The sequence below is a fragment of the Centruroides vittatus genome, unplaced genomic scaffold, assembly GCF_030686945.1.
Source record: "Centruroides vittatus isolate TY-2023 unplaced genomic scaffold, ASM3068694v2 contig_351, whole genome shotgun sequence".
NCBI lineage: Eukaryota > Metazoa > Arthropoda > Arachnida > Scorpiones > Buthidae > Centruroides > Centruroides vittatus.
In genome coordinates this window covers 965327-991307 of record NW_027122174.1, presented here as the reverse complement: position 1 = coordinate 991307, position 25981 = coordinate 965327, and the positions used below count along the sequence as shown (strand labels likewise).

At 32.7% G+C, this 25981-nt stretch overlaps 1 protein-coding gene across 6 annotated transcripts in view; it reads right to left on the bottom strand.

Moving 5' to 3' along the window:
* The window catches only part of LOC136974593 (bromodomain-containing protein 3-like), a 129670-nt gene that overhangs the window by 16932 nt on the left and 86757 nt on the right, over positions 1 to 25981 (bottom strand). For 5 of the 6 annotated variants that reach the window (XM_067269517.1, XM_067269522.1, XM_067269518.1 and 2 more), the window contains 3 exons: positions 23251 to 23379; positions 19055 to 19255; positions 16609 to 17005 (listed from right to left, as the gene is read on the bottom strand). In XM_067269517.1, the coding sequence (XP_067125618.1) occupies positions 16609 to 17005; positions 19055 to 19255; positions 23251 to 23379 (727 nt within the window). The remainder of the gene's footprint in view (positions 1 to 16608; positions 17006 to 19054; positions 19256 to 23250; positions 23380 to 25981) is intronic. The other variant, XM_067269520.1, reaches the window with a different exon arrangement.

The following is a 25981-nucleotide window of genomic DNA, read 5'->3' as shown; positions in this document are numbered from 1 at the left end:
TAGGTGATTTTTGTGAGAGACATGTCACCTGACGACAGAAACTGTTTCTTGGGCAGTGGGAAGAGCAGTCATCAGGGAGTCAAATCGTTTTAACTTTCAGGATAACTTTACACTACTTGATTACTGGAATTTTGTAACTGACCCTTTCAAAACCTTTGTATTTCCAGTAAGTTACAATGTATACAATGTTAACTTTCAGGATACTGTTGCTCAGTGTAACCAATGAGCATGTGTAGATTTATCACAAGTACAACTCTTTTTTACAACCCTAAAATAAAAATGGAGAACTGTTGCTCATTGATGGTTGATACAATACAATGTTTAATTTCATTAATTCAATCATACTATTAAAGAATATCACAACAAGGCTTTGGTGCCAATAGTGAAAATTTATTACTGAGTAGAAATGTAGATCACATGACTCCCAGCAACTTGTGTCCGCGTGTGTCCAAACATCAGGGAAGAAGATTTCAGTGATAAAAAGTGACAGTGAATGGAGAAAAGAAAAGATTGATGTGACGTATGAACAGAAAAATTATAATTGTGATGAGTGCCGAAGACAGTCTCAATCAATCATCTATGTTGATTGTCAACGTCAAAAGAAATACCTAACGCAAACAGATGCTAATTTTCATCTTTATTTTTATTGTCTACAAACAAAAAAGAAAAGATTAAGGATGTCAGAGAAAAGAACCTAATTAAAAATGAATAAAAAATAATCAAGCATCCTAACCAGTTAATTAAAAGCAATGACCTCATATAAAAAATGAGATAAGCTAAAAGAACAAAAATTATCATATTACACTTTTAATATAATAATTAATTTTATTATTATTATTATGTTGGGTTTAGTGGGTTATACTCAGTTGACACCGGTGGCTTTGTACTATACTGAACAAAAGTCAAGGCATTGTAACCAAAACAAAACTTAAAGAAGTGTATCAGTGTCAGTGTCTGTATTCAGGAATTTCCTCACAATATGACATGTATTCAATACAGTGGCCTTCTGTAGGGTGATGTATGTGTTTCTATTCAATTGCAAAGTGCCCAGGCTTTTGTGAGTGTGTGTGGTATCACACCTGTAGAGGAGAGAACGACAGGTACAATAAACACCCTATCCATCCTCCACAGATGCCTTATTTCCTGGGCAAATTCTGTGTACTTGCTGACTTTTTCAGTGCACGTATTTTGTATATTGTGAGTGTTTGGAATGGATATGTCTATAATGTATGTGATTTTATTGTGTTTGTCAATGAGTGTGATGTCTGGTCTGTTGTGGTAAATTGTTTTATCTGTGATTATGGCTCTGTCATAGTACATTTTGTGCGTGTTGTTTTCCAATACTGTCTGTGGAATGTATTTGTAATATGGTTCGTGGATGTCTATTAATTTGTGTTTCTTTGCAAGCTCTTGATGTATTATATTTGCTACTTGATTATGTCTATGTAAATAATCTGTCTGTGCCAAGAGCTTGCAACCGGAAGTGATGTGTTGTATACTTTCTGGCATGATGTGACATTTTCTGCATGTGTCATTTGTGAGTGTTGCATCTTTGAGTATGTGTTTTCTGTAGTTTTTAGTATTTATGACCTGATCCTGTATGGCAATCATGAATCCTTCCGTCTCCCCAAAGAGGCATCCCCGCACTAACCAGCTGTTTGACGCAGTTTTGTCAACAAAATCCTGGGACAGATCATAAGGATGCCTGCCATGGAGTGCCTTTTGAGCCCACAATTGCTTAACAGTGTCTATGCTTTTTAAATGTTGTGTCGTGTCCATACATTGCGAGTGTAAATTTAATGGTGTGTTATTTGAGTCTGCTAGAGTTACTGCTTTATGTAACTGTGATGTTTCTTGTTGTCTGTAGAAAAACTCTCACGGTGACTGTATTTGTTTGTAGTGAAGGTTAACTATGTCAATCAGGCCATCTCTACGTGGAAGGGTTAGTCTTTCTATGGCGGATTTAGGATGATAATGTTTATGCTTAGTGAGTGTTGTTCTTGTTTTCCTTTGGAATTGTCTAAGATCTGTGTGAGTTCAATGAATAACTCCAAAAGAATATGGAGTTCTGGGATGACATACGTGTTTATTGCTTTAACTCTGTGTTTTGCATTTAACTCTGTTCTGAGAATTGCATTTAACCTACTTTGGTATTCTTTAATTAATCTTTGCTTTATTTGTGCAAGTTCTGTGGATTTGGCCTGTTGGAATCCTAAATAACAGTAGAGACTCGTTAATCAAAACCCCGGTAATTGGAATCGCCGGTAACGAGAACGATTTTCAGTCAGACTGTGTCGTGCTGAATCGAACGTTTTTGATACTAGATTTACTTCTGAAGTATAATTTTCATGTTTTTATATTTTTCAATATATTTATTTTGTTTGTACAAAATGAAGAAATAATTTTTAACGATACAATAGCCTCGATTATTATTATAAAAATTTTCGTTGGGCTTAAAATCGACGAAAATACATGAAGCGACATGCAACAAAAAAAAATTTGAACATCGAACAGGTTAATATATTTATTCGTACATAATTGGTAATCGGAACAAATCACTAATCTGAACAACCCCAGTCCCCAATTGATTCCGATTTTTGGTTCTCTACTGTACTTGTAGAACTCGCCCTCTTCCATGGATTCAATAATATCCCCATTTCCAAGTGCAAAATCTTCTTTCTTCAGTATTCCTTTTTTTTATGTGAAGTGTTTTGCATTCGTCTAGGCCAAATTCCATTTGTATGTCCTTGGTGTATGAATGTGTGATTTGTAGGAGTTGATGAAGGTTGTTTTTGTGTGGATGCATAAAGTTTTATGTCGTCCATGTACATAAAATGTGACAGTGTAAACTGTGTTGTTTTTTCATGCCTGATATTGTAGCCATATTGTGTGTTATTTAACATGTTAGATAACGGGTTCGGGGCTAAGCAGAACCAGAGAGGACTCAAGGAATCTCCTTGAAAAATTCCTTGCCTAATGAATATTTGGTTTGTTTGTATGGAAGTGTTACTAACCCTGAGATGTAGTGTTATTCTCCAGTAGTGCATAGTGTTTTGGAAGAATGCAATGAATGATGGATGTATTTTGTACCTGTGTAGATTATGTAGCAGCAAAAACTGTGTGGAACGCTGTTGAATGCTTTTCTGTAGTCTGTACATGCCATGTTTATGTTTCTGTGTTGTTTGTGTGCTTGCCGTAGAATGACTGAATCTATGATTAACTGTTCTTTTGCATCCCTGTGATTTCTACAGCAACCTTTTTGTTGTTCCGTAAGAATGTCGTGTTCTTCAACATGTTTGTATATATTTTGTTTGCGATACAGGATGTCAATAATTTGTAGAGTATTGGAAGACATGTAATTGGTCTGTATTGTGTGGGATCTGTGGTATTGTTGTTTTTAGGTTTCATGTAGTTGATGCCCTGAGTAAGAAAATTTGGCATGTCTTGTGGATTGAAGATGATGTGTTGTAAAGTACAAAAATAGATCATTACTGTTGGTGAAACTATTGGTTGAAACTTACGAACGTTAACCTAACGGGTACTTTACACGAGTTCGTGGTTAGAAAGCCAGGCCTGGACTTGTGGGCTCGAGATCAATAAAGAACAAAACAAGTTTTAATATGAACTATTAAATAGTACTTTATAAAAGTAGTAAAATTCAAAACAACAATTTATTCGAAAAAGACAAACAATTCTCAAAGACCAACAAAATTTGAGATAACTTATCTCCTAAATTCTACTGTCTTAAAGCTATTCCCCTTTGAAATCAAACAAGGTCAATCAACTTATAACTATGTACAAAGAATCTTAACCAACTAGAACCTTATCCGTCACCTCTTATACTAGGAACCTTTTCTAGCCAAAACTCCTGCAAATCCAACTCTTTCAGTCTCCAAGAATTCTCTTTCAATCTATCACTGAGGAACTACTTCGATTCACCTCGATTATTGCCTTGGAATCTCTATGAATGCTCTGGAAGCTCACCTCGTCCTCCGTCTCGAACATGGCTTGTTTTATGCTGTGAGGCGACGTCATAATGATTCTCTGGAACCATCCCCTCATTTACATACTTAACGTCTAACAATCTTGTTTTCTTTCCCCTGGTCAGCATTTTTGCCGACAATTTTGCTTTATTTTTCTATTAAGATTTCTTACACGTTTGAGATGTCTTTGCTTAAGGTTTAGCGAGTCCTCAACGTTAGTGCGTGTGGGGTCTCTCTCCCACTCTGTGAAACTTCCTTTGAACTTCCGAGTCGGGAAAGCGCAATCGCGCTTTAGTTTTTTCCTATGGTGCTTCGTCAGGTCAGTGAGTTGGTTCTTCCTTTTTGTTTTTTCTGTTTGTTATATTACTTTGGGTTAGTAAGGAAACCTTCACCCTAACTAAACATAATCCCCAAAATAAAATAGAATTAAAAAAAATAAAAATAGAAATAAAAATACAGCTCGGACTTGGTTCCTTACACCGTGTTAGATGTTTAGCTAGTTCCTAGTGCAGTGATGTAAACTTTTTGTACCAGAAATTGTGAATGTTGTCTACACCAGGTGTCTTCCAGTTATGTGTTCTGTTAACAGAGTAGCGGATGTCGTGTATGTTTATTTAAGCACAGGGCATAGTTGGTATGTTATGCAAGTTTTTGTTCGCCGCCTCAATCCAGCCAGCATCAACATTGTGCGTAACAGCACTAGACCAAAGAGAAGACCAGTATGTTGTGAGTTCTTCTTCTGTTGGTGTGCCGTGTATCAGTATTTGTTTTGGTACTGATTTGTCTGTAGAAGAGTTTTTCATTGTTTGTGAATAATTTATTTTGTTGTTTTTGTAGTGAATATGTTTTGTATTGTTTGAGTCTACATGCTTTGGCTGTGAGGTTTTTGTTTTATTGCAGTGGTTCCCAACCGGTGTTCCGTAAGCATCTCCCAAGTGTTCCGCAGATTTAGTCGCAAATCGGAAAGTGTACAATCGTATTCGAGCTGCTGAATATAAAAAAATTAAAATCATAAAATTTTCATAAACCTAAATATATATGTACGACTCGTACTTATGGAGTGTACTACTGTTTCGAATAAGATAAAGGCAATGATAAAAACTGAATGAAATATGTAAAAAACACCAGGCACAAATTTCCCATTAAAGTTATTTAGTTATATTTTTTCCTGTCTCAAAATTAGCATTAATAATATGAGTAGAGATTTTGAATTATAACTGCTCAATTCTAATAAAATAACTGATGACAAGCTTATGTATTACATATTAACTTAAGTAAGTGTTCCGCTAAAGAAAATTGCTCACAAAAGTGTTCCGCATCCTAGAAAAGGTTGGGAACCACTGTTTTATTGTGTCGATGTATTCTGTAATGTGTGTGTTGTGATTAGGGATTGCAATTGCTGAATTCCTCATCCAGCAATCCAGCAGGCTGAAGAATGACCAGCACTGCAGATCCGCAAATACTCAAATAACTTTCTAAATAACGGTGCAAAAGTCTACATTGTTGGCGTTACCGCTTTGCTACGTGCACTATCGCTCAGTGGTGAGAATGACATTGCCATTCAGTGTGGCACGTGCTACACCCCCTCTCTACACTGCACCACCCGCCCATTTGCCTCTGATGATCTAATTGCCAGTTGACTTTCCACTCTCGCTAAATAAAGTGTCTTCGCGCTAAATAAAATAAGTAACTCCTCTCCTAGTCCTGGTGCATAATTCTAATTATGGTCAATTGTTCTGTCAATGAATCACACGACGAAACAATTTATGATTATTTGATGACCCTGAAACCAACTAACATAGAGGCAGAAAGGGCTTTCTCCACAACGGGGATATATATGCAGTTCATTAAGAAGTAGGTTGGGAGACAACACCAATACCATTTGTTTCTTGAGATCTTACTTCCAGAAAAGTCAAAAAAATAACAGAAGTGATTGATTTAATTTTATTTAATCCTTTAAAATACTTTATTCGAGACAAGACTAATATTTTATAACTTCTACTCTAATTGTACTAAGTAAGAGTTTTTAACTTTTTTTCTATAAGCGGTTAGTGGGCTAGGCAAGGCAATTTTATTGTGAAAATTAGTGAGAAACTGAAACTAGTTAATTAAATTAATGAGTATCAGTATCTTAAGATATATGACGATATGAATGTTTGTGATTCGTGATTGTGATAATAATAACTAACTACTAGACTACTACTAATTACTTACTCACTACTTTACTAACACAAATACCGTATTTTACGGACTATAAGACGCACTTTTTTCTTCGAAAAATTGCCTCCAAAATTCAGGTGCGTCTTACAGTCCATAGCGTATTATAGGTATTTTTTTTTAAAAATTGTGTGTTTTTATTTTCTTGAAAATGTTTTTGAGCTGTTTCCTTAATTTGGGTGTTATGTTGTTTTTAGTGTATTGTGTCAGCCTGCCTAATTGCTGTCTAATGTCATTTATTTGTGTTTCTATTCTTCTCTGCCAGGCAGGCTTGTTATAGAATTGTGTTTTCTGTGTATCTGTCTGTGATTGTACTTTCAGACCATGGTGTGTCACTACTGTGACTGCCCCAGCATAAACTAATGTATGAATGTCTGAGAGTGTACAAATTGAATGAATGTAGTGTGGTAGTAAGTGAGTGTTTACATAATTTAGTGTTTTTCCTACTACCTTTGATGTGTTGATTTTTGGTATTCGTGGTCTGTGTGTGGGATCTATACCTGTATATTTAGTGAGTGTTTCCTGAAATATAAGTGAGAGCATATTAACTAAATCTATGTCTATGTTATCAGTAACGGATGAGGAAGTGTCTGTAGTATCGTTAGTGGTAATTGTTGTATGTGTGCTATTATCAATGCTTGTTACTGGATTATCCTGGCAGGTTATGTGATCTTCATTAATGTTAGATGTTTCTGTCTGTTGATGTATTTGATCAGCAACCTGTCGTTTGATAAGTTCAAGCATTGTTTGTGAGATAAGGTTGTTGTGTATAATTGTTCTTTTTTGATCAACAACCCTTTGTTCAGTGACAGTTAGATGAGGATATTGTTGTGCGAATCTATGGTGTAGTTGTTGTCTATATGCTGTCATGTTTGTTTCGAGTTTTGTGATGGTGTAGTAAGTAAGATGATAAATTCATTCATTTCCATTGTCCATTTCATCCATTGGCATGGTTTTCCAGCCTTTGTGGTCTGTGGATGCATTGCCACAGAAACACCAAGGCTGGGTTGGTTCCTCACATCTGTTGAGGGCATTGCAGTAGCCATGCTTGGGCTGGTGTCGCTTTCGCCACCAGTAATCAAGGGAGACTGTGGTCTATTTTTTGAACGTGAGCCTCTGCCTAACCCATGCATGTGGACCTTGTTACATAAGACGTCCAAGCCGGTATGAAACTTAGATCTGGTTACTACCATGATAAATATCTCCACAGAATGTGGGTGTGGTCACTCTTAGCTTCATTTCTCCCCATAGACCTTACTGGCATGGGTGTCCCTACCAGGAGCTTGGCTCCCACCTGCACTGCCCTATAGATCAGTAAAATTACTGGGCTCTCCCACCCCAACCAGGTGGTGACCACAGGAGAGTCATTATTGTCATTGTTATTATTATTATTAAAACTAGCTGACCCAGCCACGTTTTGTTGTGGCTCAAAATGTATCTATTATAAATGTATAATACTTCCCCGTGGGGGGAATTTCAAAAAATCCCTTCTTAGTGCACATTCTCTCGATGTACCCTGTTAAAACGCAATCAAAAACGCATCTAAAATAGTATAATAAAAGCCGAGTTCTTCACAGTAAGCCTTAATCCTGTCCCTCTCCCCCGCAAGGAAATATTGAAAAATTCCTTTTTAGTGTATATTCTGTTGACGTAACCTATTAAAACACAATTAAAAACGAAAAAAACCGCACATAAAATAGTATAATAGAAGCCGAGCTCTTCACGGTAAGCCTTAATCCTGTCCATCTCCCCCAGTGGGGGGAATTTCGACATGTATATTATATAAAAACACGTGCATATTCGAATGCAATGTTGTGTCAAAATTTCAAAGGAATTGGTAGGAACAAACGAACGTTATATTTTATTTATATAGATAGATAGAAAATGATCTGCTTTAGTCCATTCTCACAGAAAAGCAAACTTAGGTCGTCAGAGTTAGCGCCATCTGTTGGACATAAAAGCCTTAATCCATATATAAAGATATTTTTGGAAGGGGGGAAATGGTGGTCTTCACATATATGCCACAAACCTTCGCGGGAGTGTATTAAACAACTTCCCAAAGTTTCATGGCAATCGGATAAATGGTGTAGTAATGCATGAAGGAAACAAACAGACAGACATACATTCGTTTTTATATATATAGATTTGAAAACTCACAAAAAAAAGTAAAATTATACAATACTAGCAGGTAGGCCTGGCGTTGCTCGGGCAAAAGTAAAGATAACGAAGATTAAGATTATTACGTTATAGTCACAGAAGAAAAAGAGTAATTTCATCAACAAACTAAGTATTTCTAAAGAAAGGTCGAATTTGAAAATCAAATGTTCTAATATTGTTCGATTTTCACGATGTGTTCTGATTATATCGTTTGATTTTCATCAAATGTTCTAAAGAAGAAAGTCGAGAAAAACCGAACTAATCTGTTTAAATTTGAAAATCAAATATGTTCTAACATATCACTCTTTTTCTTTTTTTTCCTCCAGCACCCGTAAATCTTGCACATCGCTTTCTCTTGTTCTCCATTGTTACTTAATACTTCCATTGTTGATGGAAGTGTTAAGCCTTAATCCTGTCCCTCTCCCCGTGGGGAGGAATTTTGAAAAATCCCTTCTTAGTGTGTATTTTCGTGATGTACCCTAACTGTGTACCAAATTTCAACTTTCAACTCCTAACGATTTGGGCTCTGCGCTGATTATTATTATTATTATTATTATCAACTTGTCTCAATTATATATATAGATTCAGATAAGAGAAATCCTAAAATGTTAATGACTTTCTTTTAACAATAATTATTATAATAATTAATCTCTTTTAGTTATTTTTTCAAATAAATAGAATATCAAAATTGGAAGATAGAGATGATGCTTTCTTAATTAAATACTTTTAGTCGTATCACATTTGAAGGCTATAATTTGTGACTTAATTCTAAAGAAATATTGTTCTAAAGCCAAATAATGATAAGAGATCTCACAGAATGCCAATTAATAGTAATAAATAAGATCTGACTGCCAGTATTTGTGCTCCTCATGTTGCAAAATAAATTCAATGAATTTCAGAATTAGGTTCACATTATTGGGAATTAAACATTAAAGGTAACACTTCTCAATTAAACCCAATTAAATGTATTTTAATGAAGAAACCATTTTTATTGTTATCCTAATTGTATCCACACAACAAATATTTCATTATATTTTAAGTCAAAATATTGCTAAAATCCATTTTGAATTCCATTCTCAAATAACTTACAGGAAAGTATGAATTAAAAAATAATTTTTTGTTTTTAAATTTTGCAAAGAAGGCAGTATACAACTATTACATTGCCCCGTATAAATATAGAAATACAATTATTCATCCAAGATACATTCAATATCAGTTAATTCTTTGTATCCTATGATATTTATTTTGTAATATTTAAATTTAGTTTTATGTTTTCCATATTAATGAACATAAATATAATTAAATAGTGTAAACACAGAACAATCATTTAACCCAATAATTGTGGATATTTAATTTGGATATTAAAATTTAATTTAGAACAATTTCTTAAAATGAAATTAAAAGACACAAAATAATATTATTTCTTAAACTTAAGCTGATTAAGTCATACATTAAAGTAAGGAGTCATGTTTAGAATATTTAAATTTCGTTTGTAATAAAACTGTTTTCTTAAAAAAAAAACAGTTTTTAGTTCTTTACAAAATATATTTTTCATTTTATGAGAGTAACATGGAATGAATATACAGTGGAATCTTGCTAAAGGAGCACCTCGCATAACAAGCATAACAAATTGTAAAAAAATGATTCACTTAATGAGTGGCATTTTGCATAATGAGTGATGGAGAGAGGGAAAGTCCTGGATTGTGCACATGCTCCATCAGTCTGTGTTTAGCACACGTTCCGCTAGCATCTTAGTGTCACTTGTGATCACACATATTATGTATAAACATCAACAACCATAGTCCATTATATAATAAACACGCTATAATTAAATATTAGAAATTAATTAATTTGACTAGAGGTAGGCAGTTATGCTGCCATCTCGTATTAAATTTAATGACCAATTCCAGATTAAATTTTAGAAATGTCTAAATTAAAAATTATTTATTTATAATTAATAAATTTAATATGAAATGGCAGCATAACTGCCTATCTCTAGGTCAAATTAATTAATTTCTAATAGAAAGGTTGTGGCCGAAGTTTTCATCTCTAAAACGTGAACATCAAACATTGAGTGCTGCCATCTTGTAAGCCTAGAAGTTTGACAATGGTGTTTGGAACATTGAGCACGATTCCAATGATGTTCTGAATGCCATTGTCAAACTTCTAGGCTTACAAGATGGTGGTGCTTAACGTTCGACGTTCACGTTTTAGAGATGAAAACTGCAGCCGTAACCTCTAATATTTAATTATAGCCTTTACATAGCTCAAGAATTTGACATATCTTTTGGCGTATTTATCAGATATATTATCTGTGATTTCTTTTATTTTCTGCAAATTGAATTTGCATTCCAGGTTGGTTCATTCTGTGCTAGAAGAAAAGATGAAGACGATTCACACTCCTTAACAATGTATATTGTATAATTTTCTTTGAATAAATGTTATACATAAAATATTTGAGTATTTTTTTTTGGCATGGAATGCATTATCTATTATATATTACATTAATTTATATGAGAAAAACTGTTTCGCTTAAGAGCGTTTTGCATTACAAGTAAGATTCTGGAATGAATTATGTTCATCCACTGTATTTCATGGGTGCAAGTAATTGAAATAATTGTTAATTTGCAGCAGCAACATTGCATCAATACTAATACACTGATCATTAGTTAAATTGTCATTTTCATTATAAAAGGCATTTTTAATCTGTACATTCATTCCACATACTGTTAACAAGTAAGTATCACTTCTAAACTTTAGATTTCTGGTAAGATACAACTATACAAAATGAACAAATGTTTTCAATCGTTTACCAAGATCTGCTTCATGCTCAATATCGTTCCAGATATGGAATGCCAAGATTTTGAACGTTTTGAATACAAAATTAATGTTAACCAGTATGGAATTAAGAACAAAGATTTGAATTAATGTAAGAGAATTAATGTATAGAGAAAAGTCCCCATAACTGTATATTAATGCAGGAGTTCATCCTTATTGTAATAATACGTAGTTATTAATGGAGATGCTCTTCACATGCATATAGCCATACATACGATATCGCATTATTGTCTTTGAAATTTATACAATTTCCTGACCTACTTGCTTTGTAAATTTAGAGGATTTCCAGGGCCCTGATGTGGTCTGTCTGGAATGATTTTCTTATGAGACTGGTGTTTTGTAAGTCGGCCCACACATCAGGGTCTGTGGTGTATGTTTACAAGGTGGTGGTGTGTCTTCTTTTGTTGATGTCATATTTGTGTTCCATGATTCTTTTTTTGTATAGAACGTTTGATGAATCCAATGTAGACCAAATCTCTCTGGAACCTGTGGTCCCTGATCAAGATTGTGTACACTCTTGGTGCCCTCAAATTATCTGGTGTGTCTTTTGCATTCCTCAGTAGTGAGTAAATTGTTTGCATCCTAGTGTATGCCAACTTGGTGCCCTTCTTTTGTGCTATTTCCTTGTTTAAGAAATGCAGGTTTTTGTCGTACTCTATGACAGTATGTCTCACATTCAGTTCCTGATCAGGAATCCCGTTAGAGCCCCCTGGTGTGTGGAGGTGTGACTCCCAGTGCACAGCCTATAGAAGTCGTGAGCTAAACTACAAATTAGGTCTCTTTTGTGCCCATGCTCTATGGCAATGTCTTCTAGGTGTCTAAGTTTCTTGACTGTGTCATTCCATCTAGAGCTGTGTGTAAATGCTCGATTTGTTAATGTCCGGAATGCTGCAATCTTATACGGATACGGGTCCTCAGGGTCTGCTGGTATGTATAATGGCAAAAAACCAGTATTGTAGTACACCCTTGTCTCTATCTTGCCTTTGTGAAAATCTGAATGTTTAGAAGTGATACTTTTATGTACTGGTATTTACTCTAGAAAGTTACCAAGTAAGACAATTTATCTGCAATAAGTGCACATACCTGTAGTAAAAACAAATTTCTATAAATACATGTTTAGTTATGTATTAAAATAATCTGAAAATATCACCTTATAAAACTATTGATGTTCTCGGATTAACAGACAAAAGAACGATCCTCTTGGAACTAAAACAATTTCCATTTTCCAGTAGATAATATATATATTAACATATCTCAAAATTTTTAGTGAAATTTTCAAATAATTATTATTAGTAAAATTATTCAAACACTGTTTTTAATATCTAACATATAAAAATTATTCATTTTATTTAATATTTTGTATGTTGATACAAGATATAAATTTATGCATATTTCAGGAAAAAATTGGATTCAGCTTGTATCACAGCTTCTGAAATATGCATAAAGAAACATTTGCAGGGCATTTGAATAGGCAATAGAAAGGGTAATAGAGAAATGAGGAAGATAAACATAGGGTTAGCACCGAAATACAAAAAATTACAATCTTGAATAACAAACAAAAGACAGCCTGATGGAATTATAGAAGAAGCCAAAAACATTGTTTATAAAATACCATGTGCTTGCCAAAATCCATACACCCATATTGGAGAAACAAAATAAAAATTAAAAATATGAATAAAAGAACATATAGCAGATATGAAGTATCGCAGAATGCAATCTGTTTTCTATGATCACTGCCTAATAAATACCTGTAATATTGATAAAGATAACACCAAAATTTTGCACAAAGAAAAAGACACATATAATAGAAAATTTAAAGAAAGCCTAGCTATACTCAACTCAAAGAATTGTATAAATAAAAACGTAAGCATAAATATAAATAAAAACTGGCTAAATATACTATAAATTAAAACCTTCTTAAATATTTTCATCCAAAATACCACCAGAGGGCTTAAATTTGTTTCAACCTTTCTCTACATCATTATGTAAATTTTAACCAATGCACAATCTAAACACCACTTGATAGCAGAAAGTCCAAACTAAGGATTATACTCGAAAGATTCGTCTAGAAATTTGTCTAAAGGAAATTCCAAAATTCATGCCAACATAAATGTACCAACAGAAGCGCTTAATGAACTTGGAAAACGTACATTAATCATCTCTGATAGGAGAAAGAAGATAATAGTAAGAACCCATTCTGAAAATACTCAATAGTTAATGTAATTTTAATATCACTTTATTGGTTTAAACAGATGTACTTTATTATTTTTTAAATAGATGTACAAAAATTTTACTGTCTTTATAACCTTCTCATTCTCGGGTTTGTAATATACAAACTTACAGTGTGCAAGTGCCATACTGGAGAAAACTGGTACGTGTAAGTTGTATACATGCATTTTTAAAATGTTGTACAATTTATTTGTAAATATTGTTTAGATACTGTATACACTATTTTCTTATTATTTTAGTTGACTGATGAGGGGCACAAGGCCTGAAACATGTAAGGAAAATACCGTATCAACTAAATAAAGGTGGAAAAAGCCATGTGATTGTTACTAACACGATCTCGTGTTCAACACTTCTAAAATAATACAACATGGTTTCACAACAAATTAAATTAATAGAAAGAGTGGTAAAACTACATCACATCAATGGCAGAAAAGCAGCAAGATATAGAAAACAAATAGACTCTTCAATCTCTTCAAGTTCCAACTTTTACTAAAGTAATAGCATAATTTAAACATTTTAAATATATTTGAATGTTTCTGCTAATCATAAATTGCTTAAGTGTCTGTACAATAATCTGAACTACTTTAGAGGGAACACAAATTCACACAGTACCTGTTCACACTCAACTCCAGCACATAAAACTGTACTATACTTTTATCAAATAAATACTTCATTGTATACATCAATTGTTTTCAATAACAAGTTTGTATAACCTTGAAAATGTTCAAAAGTTGACAACAAAATATACAAAATAAAATATTGATAGGATAACATCAAGTATGTTTTTAAGAATTTTTTGAATTTAAAACTATCATTTTTGGAATAAACTCTATGCATTTATCAATTTTATTTATGTAAGAATAATGTTATAAAACTTGGATATCAGTTTGAAAGAGAGAATAGAAATTCGTCTATAATCTAACACTGAAACAGCTCTCTAACTTAATTTTGTAATTTAACAAAGTTTTTGAAAAATATGATGAAAACAGATTAACTCTCATCATGAAATCAAGTGTCATAAAGATCAAATTTTTAAAAGTCAAACAAAACTGAAATGATTTTTATTACATCTGTGAGCCCTCAGGTTTTGAGGGTGTAAATTTTTGAGTTTAAGAGGTTCATGACCCGCAAGTTTCCACAGAAATCGATCGGATGTCATCTTACACAGCAACCAGATCGGAAGAGAAAAAAAACCAAAGTCATTGTGCATCAGCTAATTAGTCATAGAATGTTAAACAACACATTGGCTTGGTGCCAACGATGAACGTATAAAAACCAACCGTCTCTGGAAGTTAGGGACGATTGTTCCAGGAAGGTCTGAGTATAGTGTCTCCCGTCCCGGTCCTGTCCAAGGAAGAAACAGGTAGAAGACATAAGACTGATTCCAGCTTCCATAGTCCAGAAGATCGTCACATACTGTCATCGGACAGCATATTAAGGTATATTGACATGCAGTAACCTTTGTAAACTCTCTTCCTCTAGAAGTTAGGCACGTGACAAATTTACTAGTTAGATTGCCGTTAGCGATAGATATATATGTTATCCGCATTTAAGCATTAACCAGTATCTTTATTATATGTGTATTAACCTTTGTTATATAATAAATCTCTATTTGTTATTTGTTAAACCTGTCTCCTGTCTTTCCAAAAAAACCTGTCGGCTTACTGGCGCACTCCCCGCTCGTTTGCCCTCTTAGCCATCCAACGACAATGAGGTCACACCAACCTGTGCAGTGTAAGTGGTCAGTAGGGATCAACCCCAGGCCCTCTGCTTATCTCACACATCTATTTTGTTTTGTATAAGAGCAAAGTTCTTATTTTTGAAACTTAACAATAAATTTTATTATAATTAATCATATGTTATTATCAATTTATCATCAGATGACAGCCTAACAGCTAAGTTGCTTTATATCTAATCATAAAATAAGCATTGTTATAGTCCAACAAATAATCCAACAGTTCATTTAGTATTAGTAATTGAATTGGGGTGTATGTATGCATTATCAAATTCATATACATTAGAAATTACAATGGAATTTGGAATTATTAAGGCAGTTTATGAAATATATTTCCACACAGACCAAATTATTCTAATGTCCAAATTATTCTAATAACCAAATAATACACTGGATTAACTTTTGGAAACTTCTAGCCAAAGTTAATCTGGCATTGTCATTTGAAATATACAGTTGAACTTTATTAACTTGGATTCTACAAATTTCTCTTGAGTGTCCTAATAAATGTAATGTAAAAATTACTAGTTTGAAAATTTGAAGCTGGAGTACTTAGTTCAAACTGTGCAAATAGTGAAAAACAAATGCAAAAAGCAATTGCAAATTTTGAGCATACAAACATTTACAAGCAAGAGAGGAATGGCATTAGTAAAAAAACAAAACACTTTTGACATTCTGTTTTTAATCATTATTGCATATTTGTTACAAAAAATGAAAGATGTGTTAAAAAGAAAAGATGTTGGGCAAGAAAAACATCTAAAAACTGAATTGCAAGAATATCATGCTAATTTTGATGTCTACTCTGTTGTGTGATGATTTTGTAGCCATCTTAAAAATCACTAGAAACACTTGACAACAAACAGCACTGTGATAAATGGTGAAATTTTTTTTGTTAGTGAAAAATTTTGACAATTCCAAACGTCTGAGTAATTTGCAAAATGGTAAAATTCACAGGAAATGACATCATACATGTGTTATTTGCCCTGTTTTTTTTTTTTTTTTTTTTTTTGCCAGCAATTCACTCTTAGTATGAATTAAACTTAACAAGAAACTGTGACAACCAAATTAATTATATTTTATTGGTATTACTTAATAATTATCAATGAATTGTTTAATTTGAACTATTTTGCATTCTCCTTGAACTTTGAATTAACCAAGTTCGACTGTATTTCAAAGATTTAGAGTATGAAACCATAAGAAGTTTGAAAATCACTGATGTGTACTATGATAACATTGCACACATTATTCTCAATTATCTTAAGGAAAATAATTCAATTCATTTCATTCAGTCAATCCGAAACAACTCCACGAAAACGTTAAAAAAACTATGGGTTATAAATGCATATTTATAAAACATAGTTTTCTTAACTCACCAATAAAATTGGATGAAACATATTTATTATATTGAAATGTACATTAAGAAGCTTACTGATTTCATAAAAATATACATACCTGGAAGTTTATTAATATCTAAACTTAACTGCCTCTTTTCGTCGTAAGACATTGGTTTTGCATTATCTTCATCTTCGCTCTCGAACGAAGGAATGCTTTTACTTTTTTTGGGTGTTTTATTATTAGTCCTTGGTCGTTTCTGTTGATTGCCCGAATTTTTATTTTGATTTGTTGTTTTATTAGAATTATTATTTTTATTTTTCATTGTTTTTGGAGGCTTCACCTGATTTTGGGTAACAGACGGTGCAGTATTTGCTATTTCAGTAGAAGGAGTTTCCTCTTCTACTTTTACTTCTTTTATGTCTTCTTTTTCTTTTCTTTTCTTCTTCTTTTTCTTTTTGTCACGTTTCCTGCTCTCAGCCGCTAGTAAACTTATCTGTTCTGTCACTTTTCGAAGCTGTAGGGATAAGAGAGAGTTTTAACATATGTTTGTCAAATAAAAAATTTCTTGTTACCATGTTGAAAATACAAAAAATATTTTTCTAACTTTACTAATAATATGAAGACAAAGTCAATATATAGATTTCTAATGTAAAATGGAAAAGCAAATTAGAAAATAATGTTACTGATGTAAAATTTTTAAAAATTAATTTATCATTGTGAGATTAGATTTCAGCAAAATGAAGAAACTTTGTATTTTGAAAAATACAAGAGTTCACTAACTAATTCTAAATTATGCCACCAAACTTTAAAAGACAAAAAAAGACAACTTGCAACTGTTGGATTCAGGGTGTTTATTGTAAAGAAATCACTTCAAAACAGGTCAGATTAGCTCAGATGGCATAAATTTGAGTTGGGTTTTCAAAGGCTTGCAATTTAATTCCATAATATATTGGGTTGTTTGGAAATTAATTTTGTTTTTTACCACCAGCGAGATTAGTTGTCTTTTTACTTGCCAATTTCAATCTAAATCATATTGTCATTATATATTTTGACATTTCAAGGTTTATTTGTATAAAATTTTGTTTGATTCTTTTGCAATTGTTTTTTTTTTCAGTTGCCATCAAATATGGAAAATCAAAAACAGCATTTTTGGCATATTTTGCTTTTTTATTACTGAAAAGGTAAGAATGCTGTTTAAGTAAGAAAAAAATTGTTTGCTGTGTATGAAGATGTGTTAACAGAACAACAATGCCAAAAATAGTTCACAAAATTTCATTCCAGCAATTTCATACTGAAGTTGCACCATGCACATTTTGGAAGGCCAGTAGAAGCTGATGAAGACAAAATAAAGTTATTGATTGAAGCAAACCGCTGAATAACAACACAAGAAATCGCTAAGAGATTAAATTTGTCAAATTCAACCATTTATGATCACTTAAAATGACTTGGATTCGTTTCAAAGCTTTATATATGGGTTCCACATGTTCTTAAAGAAAGAGATTTGCTCCGTTGCATTGACATCTGTGATTTGCTTCTCAAACGTCAAGAAAATGATCCATTTTTGAAGCAAATCATAACTGATGACAAAAAATGGATTGTTTATAACAATGTTGAATGCAAGCAATCATGAAGTAAAAGAGATAAGCAGGCTCAAAGCACTTCGAAAGCTGATATTCATTTTAAAAAACAAAAAGTGATGCTCTCCATTTGGTGGGATTTTAAGGGAATTGTTTTTTGTCAAGCTTTTACTAGATAATTCCACAACTGATTTGGAAGTGTACTGCCATCAACTGGACAAATCAAGTGATACCATCTAACAGAAAAGGCCAGAATTGATCAACAGAAAAGGTATAGTGTTTCACCATGATAATGCCAGACCTTACACAAGTTCAGTAACTTGTCAGAAGTTGTTACAGCTTAAATGAGATGTGCAATCACACCTACCATATTTGTCAGATCTGGCACCCTCACATTATTATTTGTTTGGTCTTTACAAAATTTTTAAATGGTATGTGTACTTCAAGTGAGGATGTGAAAAATCATTTGAATCAGTTTTTTTTGTAAGCAAAGATCAGAACTTTTATGAGTGTGTAATTATGCTACTACCAGAAACATAGCTAAAGGTATTGGACCAAAATAGTCAATATATAATTCAATAAAATATTTATCTATTATAAGAAAATTGTTTTTTTCCCATGAAAAAAATAAAACTACTTTCTGAACAATCCAATAGCAACTGATTTTTCAATTTTTAAAGTTTTGTAATATAATTTATAAGCAATTTACATTATGTGAATTAGCAGGAATTTACAATCATCTAAGTTTAAATTTAATAACTTTGATTTAAAGTAATTACTACTTTTTAACATATTTTCATATTCCAATAAATTTCTTTTGAAGAGCTGTGGTAAATTACTACTTTAACAGTAAAAGCATTTATGGACTGATCAATAAAATACACTTTAAATTTAATTTGTAAATGTAACTAAATAATCAAAAGCACAGCATAATGGCTAATCTCATTGTAGAATGAGTAAAAATTTAAATTTAAATTATTATTAACCTGTTCTTGTAATTGCTGAAGCTTCCTTTCCCTTTCCTCTTCACTATCTTCAGAATCTGAAGAGGAGGAGGTTCCAGTCGATTCTGAACTGGGAGTTGTACTACTGTTAGATTCATCACCTTTCTCTCCAGATGCGGTCTGAGATGATTCAATTGAGTGTGGTTCATCTGGCATTTTGGCATATCTCATTTCAAAAACATCCTGCAATGATTTGAATGTACATTAACATAGAGCAAAATAAATTTATTATGATTGCACTAATCAAGTACATAATAATTCCTTTATCTGTAAAAACTAATATACATCTAAAAAAACAGCATAACTTCTTTTAATTAAAGTAAAGTCCTTTGTACTATTTATTGTCTTTCCCAGAATAAGAATCGAGTCAATGTTAATTAGCCTACATAAATGAAGGAAAATAGTTCCATGTTCATTATGAAGTAAAACAGATAGAACATATTTTCAATGACAAAAAAAAAGATATGCACCAAGAAGGAGACACTGAAATCAAATAAAACTTTATTAGTATAAATATAATGATAACGGTAATAAATACAATTTAAAGTAACCCTTAGTATCTTGTAGGATCATCTCATCTGGATACATGTGGCCACAATTAAGCATGCAGGCATACAGGCACCATACAATACCCAGTGACAGTGATCAATACAATATCCATAAATGTTGCAATTGCTGCTCTAAATTCATCACACTTGTAGATAGATGAAGATGGCATCCCACTTGGTCCTACAAATGCTCAATAAGCAATAAATCTGGATACTGAACAGACCAAGAATTGCAACAACATAAGAGACATTCCTGGAATATCCTACTGTGTAGTTGAGCATTATTTGTAATGCATTATATTGCTGGAAAATGGCTGTTTGAAGTCTTCACACAAGACAAAGTACATAACAATATAAGATTTCCTGAAGGTACCACTGTGCCATCAATGTTCCTTGCACCACTGCCAGTGATGACCACATGACAAAAACAGATGACTTTCCAGATAGCAATGAGGCAGTGTGCCACTCAATAATAGAGGTGGAACTGAATACTTGCCAATAGTCTTCTACATTCTTAATACAATAGTTGTGTTTCTAAACAGAACCAGGATTTGTTGCTACTGACGATATGCTGTCATTCTGTAGCAGTCGATGTTTCTCTACCATGGACCCACTGCAACACAAAGCAGATAATTTTGGCTGTTAATGGCAAAAAATATAGCAGTTGCCATGCAAACTTGCCTCTTCTAGTTGTTTGCCAACAGTATAAAAATAGTTTTGTAGCAAAGCCTCTATCTGTCGCTGAATGGTGAACAAAGACACCATTACAACTGCTTGTGCTTGTCTAAGGATCAGACAATTGTATCTCCTGGTGGTCTCTCAAACAGACTATGTCTGAGGCATCCAGAATCTACCTGTCAAATATGTGCACTGTTCCCATCATCAGCTCACAGCCAAGTCAAAATGACCCAGATATTGAACAACTCTGCAAAATGACCATCTTGCTTCCCTCAGTCTGGTAATGAAGAATATCTCAAACTCTGTCAGTTGTGTGTAATTTCATTGAATGCATTGTACAGGCATGTCTAGTGTTTGCAGACCTGCAAAAAACAGGTAACTGAAAATTCTGAACACAATGAGCCTCAGTCTTTTCACAGAACAGTGAGGCAGTGCTTTTAAAGCACTCTGATGACATTACATGGCATACAATTTGACTACACATCATTTACATACCTACTGAGATAGCTATTCGATGAGTTGTTCTTTGATATTAATGTATAAATTTTGGATCACTGGTATCCAAAAGGCACAACACTAAACCAATACTACTACAAACATGTTCTGGAAATACAAATATTGTTTATTAAACATATGTAGACATTACACATTATTATTACAATGAAAGGGTTATCACACACACAAAACTATTAATGTCTTTCATGTGTATGAAAACCTTTTCATTGTAATAATATTCTACGTAAGTGCAATGAAGTATTCTTCTTCTAAGTCCTTTGCCCTTTCAGAGGGCATATTACAAACTGACAGCTGTAATCCTTCCACTTTTCACGGTGTTGTGCTATCTGGATGCCTCATATGTTGTATGTCCTGTAATTGCCATTACTTGGAAGAAATTTAAAATTACAACATGGGGAGGCACTCAATGGGTGACTAGCAACCCCACAAGTGAAGTATATTTGTATTAAATAGCTTAAAAAAGAGGATTAAAAGCTTATTGTTAATTTAAATGTTATGGAAACTTTACAGGTAAGAGTCAGAAGAAAGTAGCTAGACTTGTGGAAAATGGTTTCATCCTCCACTGTCCTGATGGAGGATATCAGCACAGTCACTAAAGCAGTTTTTGGCCAAGAAAGGCATCACACTGCTTAAACATCCACCTTAATCACTGGGTCTAGTTCTATGTGACTTTTACCTCTTCCCTAAAGTAAAGTCTGCAATGAAGTCCAGTTTCCACTCAGTTTCTGCAGTTACGAAAAAAAAACAATGCAGATTCTGTTTACCCTGACAGAAATTGACCTACAGCATCATTATGATCAATGGAAAATCTGAATGCAGCAGTGTGTGGATGCAAAGGAACATTCATTGAAGGGAAATACATGTAAAATGTAAGTTTCCAAATAATTAAGTTACAGCATTAATCCCATTATTTTATAGCCACATCTTGTATGCTCTATTTTATGGAATCTAAATCTTCACAATTTAGGAAAATAATAAAAAGTGTTTGCAGAAAAATAATATTGAATCTTTGTTTTCTAAATTTGATATCACCTGTACAGTTATAATCTTTCAAAAATATAATAAAAACTCTTTGCAGATTTCATTACAAGCAATGTAATTATTACTCATAATATGATAAGATAAAGAATAAAAATGAAATTTAGATAATATATATTACACAAGTTTTCAACTTTCACAAAAATATAAAATTAGAATAATTATTTAATATTTGTTGTTATTAGAAAATGCCAGTTATTAATAATTATTTTATGAAGGTACAGTAATTCAATAAGTAAACCACAAACAAATTCTGTTTGTCCTTGGAGAAATGTAAAAAAAAAAAAATGTTTGCTGATCAATGGTAACAGTTGTTAGTTCTCATAAGATTGCAAAACAATTGCATTTGGTCTTGTAGTTTTACAAATACTTTGCAAACAAACACAGCAGGTGTTTTGACAAACAGGACATCAAAGAACAATGAGTTGTGATACATTTTCTGTGGGCTAAAACACTCACAACAATGGACATTACATTCTCAATGCTTTTGATTTATGAAAAAGACTGCTTGTCACAAAGCTGTGTACAACTGAAATGAAAAATTCCATAAAGGTCACTCCATATAGAAAGACCAAGACAACCCTTTTTGATTCAACTGATATAAATAAATAAATAAATAATTGAAAAAATGATACAGTGCAGCAGTAGAAATTACATGTTCCATTGAGTTGACACATAGCATTATGTATGATCATTCATTATTAGGTGTGTGAAATATGGGTTCAAAAAGAGTTTACCCCAAAAACAAAACAGTATTGCAGTACAGTATGGATGTCTACATGGAAAATTTGGCATGTTACAATACAGAAGACAATAGTATGATGGCATTTAAAATCTAGGACACTGAAGTTCACAAATAAAGACTATGCAAATGACATCTTCACTTGCTCTTTTTCACACCAGGAGCTAATTGAAAACATACTGATGTTCAACCTTTTAGTTTGGATAGTCTATTGCCAGGCTCTTAATACTGAAGATTGTTACTGGCAACGAGTCATGGGTTCGAGTCACGAGCCATTCTCATCCAGAGTCAAAACATGCATTCATGATGTGGAAGCACACAAGCTTGCCTGTAGTCAAAATAATCAAGACACCTCCCAACATCAAACTCATGCTGACTGACTTCTAAGACTGCAAAAGCATTCTCCTGATAAAAGTTTAATAAGAAGGGTGTTTTCCAAAGCAATGAGAAGACGGAGAACAAAGTCTGACAGTGGCTCTGTCATCAGTCCAAAGATTTGTATGTAAATATATGTATTAGCAGAAATTAACATCTATTTTTTCCTCTTAATCTAGTTTGTGATTATTTATTGAATTACCCATGTAAAAATTTCAATTTTAATAAAAATATCAAAAATGTAATAAATTAATAATGCAAACTTATATGCATAGTTTTACCTGTAATTTTCTTGCCATTGCAACCACATCATGATCTGGTGGATTATACTTGTAACAATTTGTAAATATTAATCGAACATCAGATGCAAATTCTTCAGGACATCTATATTCTCTATTATCCATTTTTTGCTATGTAAAAATTAAATAAAACAATTTTAGAAATGAAAATAAATATATAAATATGTATAAAATATTGAAAATAAAACATATTAAAATGAACAAAGTTACATAATTTGCAAAGGTAACTGTATTACCAATTATGTGCTTTCAAACCAAACATCATAACAGTAATTATAAATGCTTTTGTAACAATCACTTAGACCAAACACAAACAATCTGTGACCTGTGACTTTTTCTATGGCACATACTATCAAGATTCTTAAATGGATTTACATCATAAGTAATTTAAAATAAGTCTTCATGCTCAGTAAACAAAATTTGCATGGTTACATATGCAAGAAATGTAGATTAGTTATCCATAATAAAAATTCCCTTATGAATTAGTAGACTTGACAATGTAAGCAAACTGCCAATTGTAATTCTTCTTCTTCTTCTCCTCCTCTCTGGCCCTCATAGTCCTTGAAGGACCTTGGCCTCATGTAATTAATGAGTTTAATTAATTAAATTGCAGTAAACTAGTGTGTGTATATATATATATACAGGAAATCCATGTTAATTTGAACTCGGATAGTTTGAAATCCCTTTAGTTCATAACTGTACTTTTGTTCCAGCCAGGGATAAAGATTTACATGTTAAGGAATTTGGTTAGTTCAAAATTTGAAGTGAAAATTCTGTCTTAACTGTGATATGCATATGTTAATTTGTTTGTTTAGATTCGCATGCCATCATGCTGTAAGAGAACAATAGACCAAGAACAACTCTAATCTGGCCAACATGGTATTGCTTTTACAGTAACACGTTTTTCGGTGTCACCTTACCCATGAAATACTCTTTATTTTTCTTATCTCAAAAATAAATGGTTTTTGAGATTGTAAGATTGGGCTATCAATAACAGATTGAGATATCTGTAAAGCTCTAGGCTATTAAATTTGGGCAACTTATTAGTTTTTGGGCTACATTTTAAGGAATCTGTTTTATTTTTTTTATAAAACCAGTGAGGTTCTCATCAGACATGTGCCATTTACCTTCACATTTATATTATTACTATGTTACGTTTAGCAGGTTATACTTAGTTCATACCAGTTGCTGTGTACTATGCCGGGCCAGAGTCAAGGCATAGCAACCATAACAAGACAGAAATTAAATAAGTGTGTCAGTGTGTGTGTCTCTATTCAGGAATTTCCTAACAATATGTTATGTATTCAATATAGTGGCCTTCTGTAGGGTGATGTATGTGTTTCTATTCAACTTAAATGTTTCCAGGATTTTGTGTAGTTATTACACCTGTCATACCGACAGGTGTAATAAGGACCCTATCCATCCTCTACAGATGCCTTATTTCCTGGGAGAGTTCTGTGTACTTGCTGATTTTTTCAGTACATATTGTGAGTGTTTGGAATGGATATGTCTATAATGTATATGATTTTATTGTTTGTCAATGAGTGTGATGTCAGGTCTGTTGTGGTAAATTGTTTTATCTGTAATTATGGCTCTGTCATAGCACATTTTGTGCATGTTGTTTTCCAATACTGTCTGTGGAATGTATTTGTAGTATAGTTTGTGGATGTCTAATAATTTGTGAATGTTTGCAAGCTCTTGATGTATTATAATTTATTATTAATTTAAATAATATCTAGGAGTGCCCCTAGTGGCCTTTCTAGGCATACCATGACAGATATACAAACAATGCCATTAAGTTGTGGAAAAAAAAAAATAACAATAATAATTTTTTTTTCTATAAAGAGTTATTTTTAAGTTTATTTATGCATTTATGTATTTATATATTTTTCTACTAAATTATTTATTAATGAATTAGTTTTCATTATTATATATATATATGTTGGAGGTCCACCCCATTTTTACCTCCCACAACACAGAAGCATCCCGCATCTCAACCTAACATATCTGGTCACTTTAGTCTAGACCAGCGGTTCCCAACCTTTTTTTGACCACGGACCACTTTGATTTCATTGTTGTTAGCAGGGACCAGAAGGTTTAAGAAAAATAAACTGTGTCAATCTAAAAATAAACTTTAATCAAAGCTTTTAACATAAGTAATCGTTAAACTCGAGTAACATGCTTTAACAGTACTATTATAATAGAAAACATAACATTTTTAGTAAAAATTAAATTCAGTTTGTATCAATGTGGGAATAATAATTTAAAATGAATAAAAGTTTTAAATCTTTCGCGGACCATGGTTGGGAACCGCGGTGGTCTGGACCACTGGTTGGGAACCGCTGGTCTAGACCAAACTCCATCTGTATGTCCTTAGAGTATGAATGTGCAATTTGTAGGAGTTGATGAAGTTGTTTTTGTGTGGGTACATTATTATTATTATTATTAATTAACAAAAGTAGCATTCTGTATATGTATCTGTATTCTATTTGGTTAATAAATTACACTGATTGCATGATATTTGGCATATTGTGCAAAAAAATATAAATCTCAGATAATTCGAAACGCTATAACTCAAAGTTGGGATTATTTCGTCCATTGAATTTTGAACTGAGGATTTCCTGTATATATTTTAAGTATTTAGTTGATTATTTTAAATAAATGAAATTGATATAATTTTATTGCTTATAATTCAACCTTTTCTATCCACAGT